This window comes from Thunnus maccoyii, chromosome 13 (assembly GCF_910596095.1).
Source record: "Thunnus maccoyii chromosome 13, fThuMac1.1, whole genome shotgun sequence".
Lineage (NCBI taxonomy): Eukaryota > Metazoa > Chordata > Actinopteri > Scombriformes > Scombridae > Thunnus > Thunnus maccoyii.
Window position 1 is genome coordinate 8,686,497 of NC_056545.1, and position 11,999 is coordinate 8,698,495.

At 37.6% G+C, this 11,999-nt stretch overlaps 1 protein-coding gene across 1 annotated transcript; it reads right to left on the reverse strand.

Annotated features, from left to right (window-relative positions):
- Window positions 1-1,273: 1,273 nt before the first annotated feature.
- Window positions 1,274-11,938, reverse strand: nop16 (NOP16 nucleolar protein homolog (yeast)). The gene is made up of 5 exons (XM_042432220.1): window positions 11,722-11,938; window positions 10,364-10,472; window positions 5,620-5,686; window positions 3,256-3,362; window positions 1,274-2,076 (listed from the first exon to the last, which is right to left on the reverse strand). Exons 1-5 carry the CDS (start codon window positions 11,826-11,828, stop codon window positions 1,933-1,935), a joined length of 534 nt encoding a protein of 177 aa, XP_042288154.1. The 5' UTR covers window positions 11,829-11,938; the 3' UTR covers window positions 1,274-1,932.
- Between the last annotated feature and the right edge of the window lie 61 nt (window positions 11,939-11,999).

Here is an 11,999-nt window from a genome sequence, read left to right on the forward strand (position 1 = left end):
ACTTTGATAGGGATACGAATTTTGATCGCTTGGATGCGTTACTCATGTATGATTCTGTGTACATGAAGCATCTTGTACAGTAGCTGCTCCTGAATAAACCAACATAACGGCCAGTGGCTCAAATCAAGGACGAAATAAAAGCAAATTAAATCAGGTAACGCCATCATGCCCGTCTTTAAACCATTGTAAGCTTTTGTCATAATGAGAGTTTTCTTGTAATTATGAGATACAGAAGCCATAATTACATGACGAGGCCTCCAATTTCTTTTTTCCTTTGATGAATGCAATGTGATTCTGTATGATGATAATTGTAATTTAAAAACATCCCATCTAAGAACACTTTTACATAAACGTTTTATTGTGACTAAACTTCACTACATACCCAAACCACGGTGTGTACGGCGTACTTAGGGTACTTTATTAACAATGTGTTATGAGCGCTTACAGTTGTGTCTCATAACTCTGCGCTATGTGGCTTTTGTGTTAAGTCTATGATATTGAAAGAAAGTCTCTGAACACCAGAATATGCGACAAGTGCTTGAGGGGGAAAAGCAAAACTTGAATAAAAATGAGAAAAACTTCCCACACACAGTCTCGCTTACTGCTGGAATATTTATTAGTTTACGACGTGTGAAGCAGTAAGCCAGGCAGTGAGTGTTTTTATTATTTTTACCCAAGGTGTATGATATTACCATTTTACTATCTTGCAACTGCATCTTTTAACATTTCATCAAGATCAACATTATGTATATGCATATTTTATTTGTCTCATTACATCTCTGCACGTGTCAGAAAATGGTTATAATAATGGTTTTACTGGTGAAATGTTCCTTGCATGGCGACATGTACTGAACAGTGGATACTGTTGCTGTATTGTACTAATGTTTTGCTGTTTCCTTTTGTCTTCTGTCAGTAATTTTTAACCATAACTTCACAGGTTTCAGGACGACTGCAGCTGAGTTCTGGCACATTTACAGAAACGTTGATAAATGTGCGTTGTCCTCATAAATACAGAAAACTAGGAATATTTAACACCAAAACCATTAACAAAACAATTTTACAAGAGGTACAACTTTTTGTTTTAACCTTACACAGTTCCATAAAGGCTTAAATTAATATGTAACCTCTAAATGTTATACAAGAAAAACAGGTTACAAATTATTGTTTAACTTTTGTAAAAAAGGTCTTTTTTTTCCTTTAATCATATTCCATCAACTGTTTTTTATGGCATCAAAATAAAAAAAAAAGATTCAAAAGTAAAAGCACAAGTATCCATTTTGTAATAACATGTTTAATATTTTCCTTAGAATATGACCTAAACCATGTTATTCTGACCCAGCTGTTCACAATTCATTAACACAAACTGGGTCAACTGGCTGACTAAGTTATGAACGGGCGTTTTTCTTTGCATGTAAACATGAATGGAAATATGTTTTCAACACAAAACTGCACGTATCTCCACCGCAGTGTAAAAACAACGATGCTGCAGGGAGATTTTCTTTAGAGAATGACGTTGATGTTACTTGAACTTGAACTAAACACAAGTCTGCTAAACGAGCTTCAAGGTATTTAAATGATCGATTAAAAAAAAATACATCTCAGTCAACATTTCACATTCATGACATTATTTTTGTTAGTGGGATCAGGACAATACTCCTCTAACAAAATGGGGAAATGTTGGTTTATCTTGACAGGGAGGACAGGAACAAAAAAGAAAGTCCTGAAAAGTTTTCTCTTCAAGATAAAATGACAGAAACAAAACAGCTCATCCCTCAATTCTCCTGCATCGTCGTCTGCACTTCCTGTCACTCTGATTACGGAGTATCTTCCGTCCTCATTCTGGACATCAGTCACAGTTTCTCCAGAATGACGTCTGTCTCGTCCTGCTGCAGAGAATAATATAAAAGTCAGGCTGAAGCTGATAATCTCTCTCTACTGGATCATCGGCTCTGGAGCAGCGAGCGACTTGACGAAGGCGTCGTAGTGCGCCGGGTGGCAGCGTTTGTACTCGTTGATTTTCCTCTTGATCTGTTTGGGTGTGTCCTGATAGTAGTTCTTCTCATCTCTGGCCATCGCCTGCAGGGAGGAAGACGGTAAGTTTGGTCAAAACTAGAGAAGTATTTGGTAAAAAGCTGGTAAAATGGAAACAAAGCTGGAAACAAAACCCTTCACACATCCAAAAAAAAAAAAAACATAACATGACTTTATTTTGTGTGACAAATCTAAGACATTTAAAGTTATTTTACTGGGAGCACATGTTTCAGGTTTGAACTACAATAAAAAACTTAAAATGCAGGAGACACACAAAAATACATCTTCATATATAATTAATTGCAGCAGTTATACGCAGGTGACTAACTCAGCTTCTCAGAATTTAAAGTCAAAATGGACTATTTTACACACAACACCCTCTCTTATTGATTGTGATTTGGCAGTTCAGCGATGACTCATTGCCATTTAAAGCAGCTGTTGAAAATCCATTTGAATGAGGCACTTTTCTGATAAAAGCTCAAGTAATAATTCTGCCACTCACCGCTCTGAGCTATACAAACTGAAAAAAAAAACAACAACCACACACTAAACTCTCAGCGACGTCTAATGTGCACCGGCGTGACCTTTCCCATCTAAAGAAAAAGAAGTCAGCCCCTCTGAAAGAACATCATGCAGCTGAACGCTTATTTGTCCTTCATTCAAAACTTTTCAAGGAAACCAAACAAAAGACTCTGTTATCTGCTGCTCGCCACATAAAAACATTCAACTGACAGATTAGATTTGTCCAGGATGGTACGAAGAAATCTGTCGTAGACCTTGGCAGCCAGTATTCATATCTCAGATGTCAGAGTGTCCTTGAACGCATCATCAGGGAATCAAAAAGACCAAACAGAGTAAATTACCTGCTAAACATCAGCAACCAGACTCAACTAGAGCTGCAATATTTAGTATATTAATCAACTTCTCCATCGACAGAAAATTAATTAGCGACCGTTCTGATCATTCATAACTGTTTTGAGTCATTTTTTAAGAAAAAAAAAGCCACATTTCTCTGATTCCAGCTTCTAAAATGTGAGTATTTCTGGGTTTCTTTGGTCTTCTGTGACAGTAAACTTATCTTAGGTTGCGTATTGGGCTTTGGGAAGCAGTGATCAACATTTTTTTTCATTATTTTCTAATCATTACTCAACCATAAAACGCTGGAATAAATCATGCAAGTGTGGTCTTTTTATTTCCCCTTCTGGCTTTGGTTCATGCTCTTACCTTGAAGTCGTCTTTGTGTTCCCGGATCATGTACTGAGCGTACTCGATCAGGTCGGAGGATAAAGTCTTGGAGTCTTTCTCGGGACGGTTGGCCTCCTCCTCCAGCTCTGCTCAACAACAAAATCACAAATCAGGATGTAAAACACATCGTAGAGGCTTCCAAGAGACAGAAAGAATTTTTCATCTTGCTAGTGTTTAATGATTCATTAGTTTTTTTCATCTTTCATTTTTCTGTTTAATTTTGGTGAGAAGACAACAACGTAAAGATAAAATATGCAAATCATCTAAGTCAATCTTTGTATTATAACTGTCAACACAAATCATTGTTTTCAGAGCTTTACAACTAGCGCTGCTACTGCAGAGGAACAGAAGTCACTCAGCTATGAAAAGCAGAGCAGCTGCAGCTGAAGGCCGACTCCTTTGAGTTTCACAAACATGCTTTTATTCAAATAAGGCTGCAATCACAGCAAATCTTCAACTGAATAATGTGAAAAAGGTGGAAACCGTCTTCGTAAAAAAGGTGACAAGAGTCAAGAGCTGTGACATTTAGTGAAAGCAGAGGAAAACACGTCGCCTGCTGTTTCAGCCTTGAGGCTCGCTCACGAAGCTTTTATAACTGAAGTTTCACACCAAGAACGGAGGCAAAGCACTTTCATGCAGAGCTTTCATGTAGAGTTCGACTTTGATGAACTCTGACGTGTCAATTTGCACTGTTGACAGTTGCAAATGGCCTCCAGAGAGAGAGAACAAAGAGGGAGAAATCAGTCATATTAGCTGTGACGCACAAGGAGTCGGTCTCTTGAATTAAAAGTCCGACTGAAATTAAATTGCCTTCTTTTGTCTGCTACAGCGACACATCTGCTCTGTAAATCACTTGTCTTTAGAAAAAAAGGCTGGAGTCCTTATTTCGATCCAGAAAATTAAATCTTTGCATAAAGCAATAACGTGTCGTTCTATCATCGGCAGAGCAGAAGGTCACACTGAGCCTGATTGCATCCTGCTACTCAACAGACTCTGAACAACAACCCACATTAGCTTTCCTGCTTAAGTCTCCTTCTAATCTAACTTAAACACACATCTTGTCCTGCAGCTTAGCTTGTTGAACGAGCCACCAAACAAACGCTCACCGGGGAAAAGTGCAGCGCTAACATCAGTTAGCAGCTAGACAGCTAAATACTTCGGACCTGTTAGATGCTGGTTTGGTTTTAATTCTTCAGTTCCACAGCTAACAACACTCACTCTGCCCCAAAGACCTTTTTCCTTCACTTTAATGATACAAAACAATTAATAATTTATTTAAAAACATGTCGACATTAGTTTTGACTGCAAAGAGGGAAGATTAAATGTGATTTTGATTGGAATTTAAGGCCAACATTTTATAAGCCTTCATGGATCTATTACTCATATCTGCCTTCGTGGATTGCATTTCATCATTTCACTTGTTCCTCAAACAACACGCCCACAGCAACAAGTCACGTGTTGTTTTAATGCAGTGTTGTTTTATAGCCATAACGCCTGGTGACACAATGAACTTCTTATCAAACCAAACCTAAACACTGTTGTACAAACAGTCCTTAAAAAAGCTTCACAATGACTTTATCAGCCTCTATTCTACCACAAACACTTTACCCAGTTTCCCATAAATATCTTGACTTTAATGCCTTAAACTCTCAGAATTTGAAAGATTATAGGAGAAAAGCTAAAATTAACTTTATATTATTAAAATCTTTAAACATTCATGTGCGAATAGACTGAGGAGTTTAAGCAACTCTCAGCACCTCACTTTCTGTATCAATTAATCAGTTCGTTATCGATTATTTAGTCTATGAAATGTCAGAAAATGGTAAAAAAATATATATATAATTTGAAATTATAATTTCAAACATCCCAAGGAAATGTATTCAAATTGCTTGTTTTATTCAACAATCAGTCCAAAAATCCCCAAAATATTCAGTTTAGTATCATATATGACAAAAAAAGTATAAAATCCTCACATTCAAGAAGCTGGAACTAATTAATATTTGGATTTTGTTCTTAAAAAAACAACAAACGATTAATCCACAGATTAATTTTCTGTACCAATTGACTAATTGGTGCAGCTTTTATCTTAAGAACATACAGTGAGGGGGGTGGACAAAATATCAGGAACACCTTTAAAATACACCATTAATGCAATCCAATGATGCATAACAATGGCTCGTTATGACTGTTGCTGTTTTACAAACACCTGCAGAGAAACTTAATTACAGTTTACATGTTTATCAAAGACAAACTAACTTCACAACACACAAACAAACAAAGTCCGGACCACAAACATTATTTTATATGAAGCGTTCTGAATTTTAAAAAAAACAAAAAACTCACGGTTGAGGACGTAGGGTTTGGTCACGATGCCGGCGGGAGCTTTAGTCACTTTGTCATCACCGAGGAGCTGCAAGTGTAAACAAAAACACATTATGAACAACAACAAAACAACACGTGCCGGTCCGTGTTTCCTGCAAAATTTCAACGTCCCGGACAAATGTTACCTGTGATTACTGAGCTTAAAAACAATTAATAGGCAGGTTATATAAAGAATGACATCATCAACAACGCTATTATGCGTGCCTGCGTTCGTTGGGGCGAAACATATTCTCAGATAAAATAAGATGGAATGAAAACTCTTTGAAAACAAACAAATTAAATAACCACATCCTGTTGCTGGCACATATTGTTTAACTTTTGAGCGTTCAGCTACTGATATAAAATCAGAGTTGCAAAGTGTCTCTCCACAACTTGAAATGCGTATGAGCCTTGTGACCTTGTCCTCCCCGAGGCGACGTCGCTGTGCTCTTATGATTCAGTTCACACACACAAGGATAGAAGGATAGGTGGAAATTTAATTTTAGCCTATTTTTAATACAGTTCAAATTGTGCTCAGAGGGAATTACTTTCACCAGATGTTATGAGCGGAGAGATTTAAATATGTCCGACTTTAGATTTTCCTTCTTAAAAAAACGGTGATTACTAGATAACAAACTGGAAACAACAACAACAACAGAGGTCGTCAGTCAGCGCGTCGGACTGTAGGTGAATCCATCGGGTCAGAAGATCATCCGTCTTCTTCTCCTCTACTGCTACACGATCGGTGTGACGTCGGGTTTTTCGGCTGTGACGTCAGTTCAGGAGACGACAGAGTTCTCGGCTTTTATGAGCCCAGAGGAGACGACGATGAATGAATCAGTTATGGTCGGCTCGCAGTCACAAGTTAACAAAATGAAACAAACGAACTGCAGACTGACGAGATTAACTCTTGATTAAACAGCAAACTGGAGATCAACAAAAAAAAACCCAATAAAGCATCCGTATCAGTTACATCATCACTGCTGTTAGGATTCATGAGTAAAACAGATTAATTTCAGTGCATGAATGAAATATTTCTGCACGCTGATCATTTCTGGTTTGAACTGAAAACACAGTTTAGTAGAATCTGTCACTGGTGTTATGTTTACATTCAGGAGTTTCCATCATTGTGGGATATTTGCTGCTTTTTTGACAGTTTGGAGCTACATGGATGTTGCTCTGATGTTTAAAGGACAAGTTCACATTTTTAAACAACAGTCAGGAGCTCAAATGAACAGTGAAACATGTTTTTCTTGCTGTAATCATTCCTCCTGTTCATACTGACCATTAGAAGATCCCTTCATAATGCACTTACAATGTATAAGTGATGGAGGACAAAATCCACAGTCCTCCTTCTGTGCAAAAATGGATTTAAAAGTTTATCTGAAGCTAATATGAAGCTTCAGCGTCCAAATGAGTCAAATCAAGTAAACATAGCACAAAAGTAAGGAAATTTGTGTTTGGTAGATTATTTCTTTGTTGTAACAATGGTTCTTGGCAATAAATCTTTTTAAATGGTGCCACATTTGTAAGGAACATGCATTTGTAGGATGAGCAGCAGAGCTGAGTATGTGGGTTGTGCCCATGAAAAATTTGCCAAATCTTCTCTTGATTTGGGAAATAAACAGGCTTCCCAACAGTATAAGATTTATTGCCAAGAACCATTGTTACAACAAAGAAATAATCTACCAAACACATATTTCCTTACTTCTTGTGCTATGTTTAGATATATTTCAACATTACAGTCTTTTTAGTGCCAAAGTTCCTCTTTTTGTTACTATACTTCCACCTGCAGCTCAACAGGGAAACACAAAGAGGGAATTTGATGCTAAAAAGACTGTAAATGTGTCAGATATCCACTTGATATGATTAACTCAGACTGCTGAGGCCTCATATAAGCCTTTTTGAATAGTTTTGGGTGCAACATCTTCTCAGATCAAAGACACTCTTCTTTTAAAAGCAAACTAAAGACCTTCCTTTTTCCGCCCTCGCAGGTGAGTTCCGCCTTTTTCGTTCCGTCAACGTCACGTGTTGGAGTTTTCAACAAAGGCAGCGGTCTGTCTTTGAGTTAGACAGGCGGGGGAACTCTGTTTACAGACAGTTAGACCATAAATCATCATAAAACAGCTGTCAGTAGGTGTCCTGACTCTTTGCAGGAAACAGAAAGCTTGTTTTTCTTTCTCTACTGCTAATCTTATCAAGTCTGTCCCGAAATCATCCTCCAAAACTGAGGTCACACCGAACTGTGATGTTTTTGTTTATAAGCGCATTTTTGACTGTTTTATTTTGGGGGTTTTTTTTTTTATAGAAAAGCACTTTGATCTGCTTCTGTATGTACAAATAATTTGAATCAATATGGATGTTGCTGTAATATTTGATGTACGATAATATTGTTAGATTTATGATTTCCTCGTGTCGTTTCCTGTTCCTTCAGGCGGAAACATCATAAACATCATAAACAAATAAATAATTCCAGTAGTGAGACAGACCGTAAGAAGCAGTTTTCCTCATTAATATTCACTCATGTATGTGGACAAAACATTAGAAACTCAGCAGTTTGATTACTGATGACTCTTTCTTCTAACTGGATGTTTTGCTGCTGGTTTCTCAGGTGTTTCATCTCCACTGACCGACACTCTGTCGCTCCCTTCTGGCTCAAATGAAAACTACAAGATATAATCACATTTTAAAATTCTGACTTGTTACGATGCAATTATTATTTTAAATTAAAAAAAAAACAAAGTCAACGAGTCTCCTCTATGCTTCTTAATCACAGTCTGGAGGCTGAAGCAGGTTGTAAAATAATGTCACTCCACACTCCAACATCTAAAAGTGTTCTTAACAACGTCGGGTTTCCTTTTTCTCTTAATGAGAGTCGAGGTAAATGTGATATTAAATAGTCATATTGATATATTGACCACAAACTAAGCCAGAAATCTTGGTGTAGTCATCTACCTGAATTTAAATATCCACATTAACACAATTACAAAGTCAACCCTCTATCACCTGAAGCATATATCAAGAATTAAAGGACTTATGTCTCAGCAGGATTTGGAGAAACTTGTCCTGCATTTATCTTCAGTAGACTCGACTACTGTAACGGTGTCTTCACAGGTCTCCCTAAAAAAAAATCCATCAGACAGTTGCAGCTGATTCAGACGCTGCTGCTCGAGTCCTCACTAAGACCAAGAAATGGATCATATCACTCCAGTTCTCAGATCTTTACACTGGCTTCCTGTCTGTCAAAGAATTGACTTTAAGATACTGCTATTGGTTTATTTCTGATCTGCTGCTACATAATGAACCATCTAGACCTCTCAGGTGGTCTGGGATCAGGTCTGCTTTCTGTCCCCAGAGTCAAAACTAAACATGGAGAAGCAGCTTTCAGTTTTTAACCCCCAGAAAACTGTAGATCTGCTGCGACTCTCAGTTCTTTTAAATCGCAGCTGAAGACTTTTCTGTTTGCCGCATTAATATTTTTTTGCCGGTTAATATTTTTACACTGCACTGTTTTATCTGTCTTATTCCCTTTTTAGCTTCTTTTTTATTTCCAAATTTAACACTTTTTAATTGGTTTTATATGTCTTTTTACTTGTGTTGCTTTTATATTCTTTTTTAATGCCTTTATGCTCGATGTAAAGCACTGTGAATTGCCTTGTTGTTGAAATGTGCGACACAAATAAACTTGCCTTGATTCCAGGAGCTTCATTCTGAAAACACAAGATCTTTACATAAGACGCTTTGTCTGACTCAACTGCAGGAAAGCCAGACAGATACTAGAGGTGTGGAAATGGTTCAATGAACGGACAAATCTGACTTTAAGTGTTGGTTAATAACATGATGTTGACGGGGCAGTGCAGCAGCCGGACAGTCCACAACGCACACACACACACACGCACGCTGGAGTTATCTAGTGGTTCATCTTCACAGAAGGCAGCTGTTGCAGACGTTTTTTGATTCAATGACTAAATAAAAGCTTTGTGAGTCGAGCTGACCGGCTGACCAACACACACTGCAGCGTTAAACAATTTAACTCTGAGGTGAAGAAAATAACTCGCTGTGAAGTTTAAAACCAAACCAAAGCTCAGGTGATGGAGTTAACAAGTAGCCGTTACATGTGTTTATGTAATGAGGTGGAAAAGATGCAGCTTTTTTTTTTATATAGACTGTTGTAGTTTAATGAGTGGCCATGTGCAGTGATACAGAAAAACTGAGGATGTGATACATCGGGCAGTTGAATCGTTGACAGGTGAATCGTGATTGAATCAAAAGGCCAGTAAAGATTCTACAAATTAAGCCCGATTTTAACACTGAATTTCTGTTCAGTTTGAAGTTGTAATCCCCGATTAATCACCTAATCGATCCACAATCTGGCTGTCGAGACGATCGCTGAAATTTTGACTGTTTGTCTGTTTTGCAACAGTCTTGATTTCCCAACGTGGCTGCTGTTAGAAAACGCGTTTTAAACTATAGTGAACTTACAGCTGTAGCTTGACGGATCGTATTGTCTGTGGCTCCGATTCTTAATTTACATTCATAGTAGAATTACGCAAAGTAACGCTGCCTTTCTGTCTTTATGTCAACATTGTTGAGGTCGCAGCCATCTTGTCTGAATAAACTTCAGAGCATAACAGTAAAAAAACATGTTATGAGTTAACTACTAGATGAATAATCTGAGTGTGTCGTGCTGTTTAGAAGAAGATCCAAACCTTCAACGGTCACTTACTCTCTGTTTCATGATTGGCAGAGTGCGGTTTGGATCGAAAGCCAGACCCATCTCCTGCAGGTTCCTGGCCATGGACTTCTTGTCGTCCCACGCGTTTCGGATCTGCGGACTGTGAAACAGAAGCAGTTAAGAGACACAAATACACAACAGAACTACTCTGAAGATCCCAGGACGTGTAACAAGGATTTCAGTGTGATTCTGCCAAATATATGAACAAATTTATATCTAAATCCACATGTTAACGTGTCACGTTTTTCAGTGATCCATCTCAGGGTGTGTAAAAAGTCCCATCTAATATGAAGTATCTTTTACATCTGTTCTTTAGTGAAAATCATACAGGTTTCATACATTTTGCTTGTTTTATGATTTTGACTATTGTTATAAAGGAAAACCCTTAACTGACCAACTAATCTGTCAATTATTTTCTCATTTATTAGTCATTTGATCTATAAAATGCCAGAAATAGTCTTGTTTTGTCCACATCCCAAAGATAATCAGTTTACTGTCATGGAGGACTAAAGAAACCTGAAAATATTCACTTTAACTAAATAAATGACTCAAAATGATGACTATATTTATTTGACAGCTTTAGTTACTTTTCAGATGAAGATTTGACACAATGGATAATATAACAAGCTTTTAAAATACAACACATTGTTAAAGATGAAACCAGTGGTTTCCAACCTTTTTGGCTTTTGACGTCTTACAAAAAGCAGTGTGTAGTCGGGGTCACATTTCACATGTCTATGAGTTGTTAACAGCTCCACCAAATAGTGATTTTTCCCTCTAAACTTCTCACATGCTTTCATTTCAATAAATGTTTAAATGATCCAATATTTCAGCAAAAATCAAAGATTAGAGAAAAAGTCCAAAAACTGAAAACAGATTTGTGTATCAGAACTTTGTTTTTTCTTCTTTCCTCTCCCATTAATCATCTCACGACCCCTCAGATTTATCTGCTGACCCTTTGGAGGGCCCCGACCCCTAGGTTGGGAACCAGTGGACTAAACTAGCTAACTGTATATAAAGTAGTGTAAACTAGCTCCACCTCCAGCAGCTACAACAGTAACATGCTGCTCTAACACTGATGCTTCACTATTAATAATCTAATGATGTCATATATAATAATATATCAGTCAGAGGGACCAAACCACTACTTTTACTGCAATACTTTAACTACATCAAGCTCATAATACTTATGTACTTTTACTGCAATACTTTAACTACATCAGGCTCATAATACTTATGTACTTTAACTGAAGTAAAGGACCTGAATACTTCTTGAACCCACAGGTCAGGTGTCAACATGCCCACTGTTAGCTCATATTAGCTCACATGCTAACGTGCCGTTTACTTACTCTTCTATCCTCGGGTTACATTTCTTTATGAACTTCTTCTTCATTTTCTTTCGGTCCTGATTATAATCGAACTTCTTTCTCTTTCCTGACTTCTTGGCTTTCGGCATGTTTGTGTTTTTCTCTGTTTTCTCAGCTCAGCGGAGGTTTGTTGGTGTTGAGCAGGAGGCAGCGTGCGGCAGCAGGAAGCACGTGTTTGTTACGTTCCGGTCATGTGACTAAAGACCACGCCTTATTTTCACCTTTGACCTTTCTGTTTCCAGTTTTTTTTTTAAAGGAAT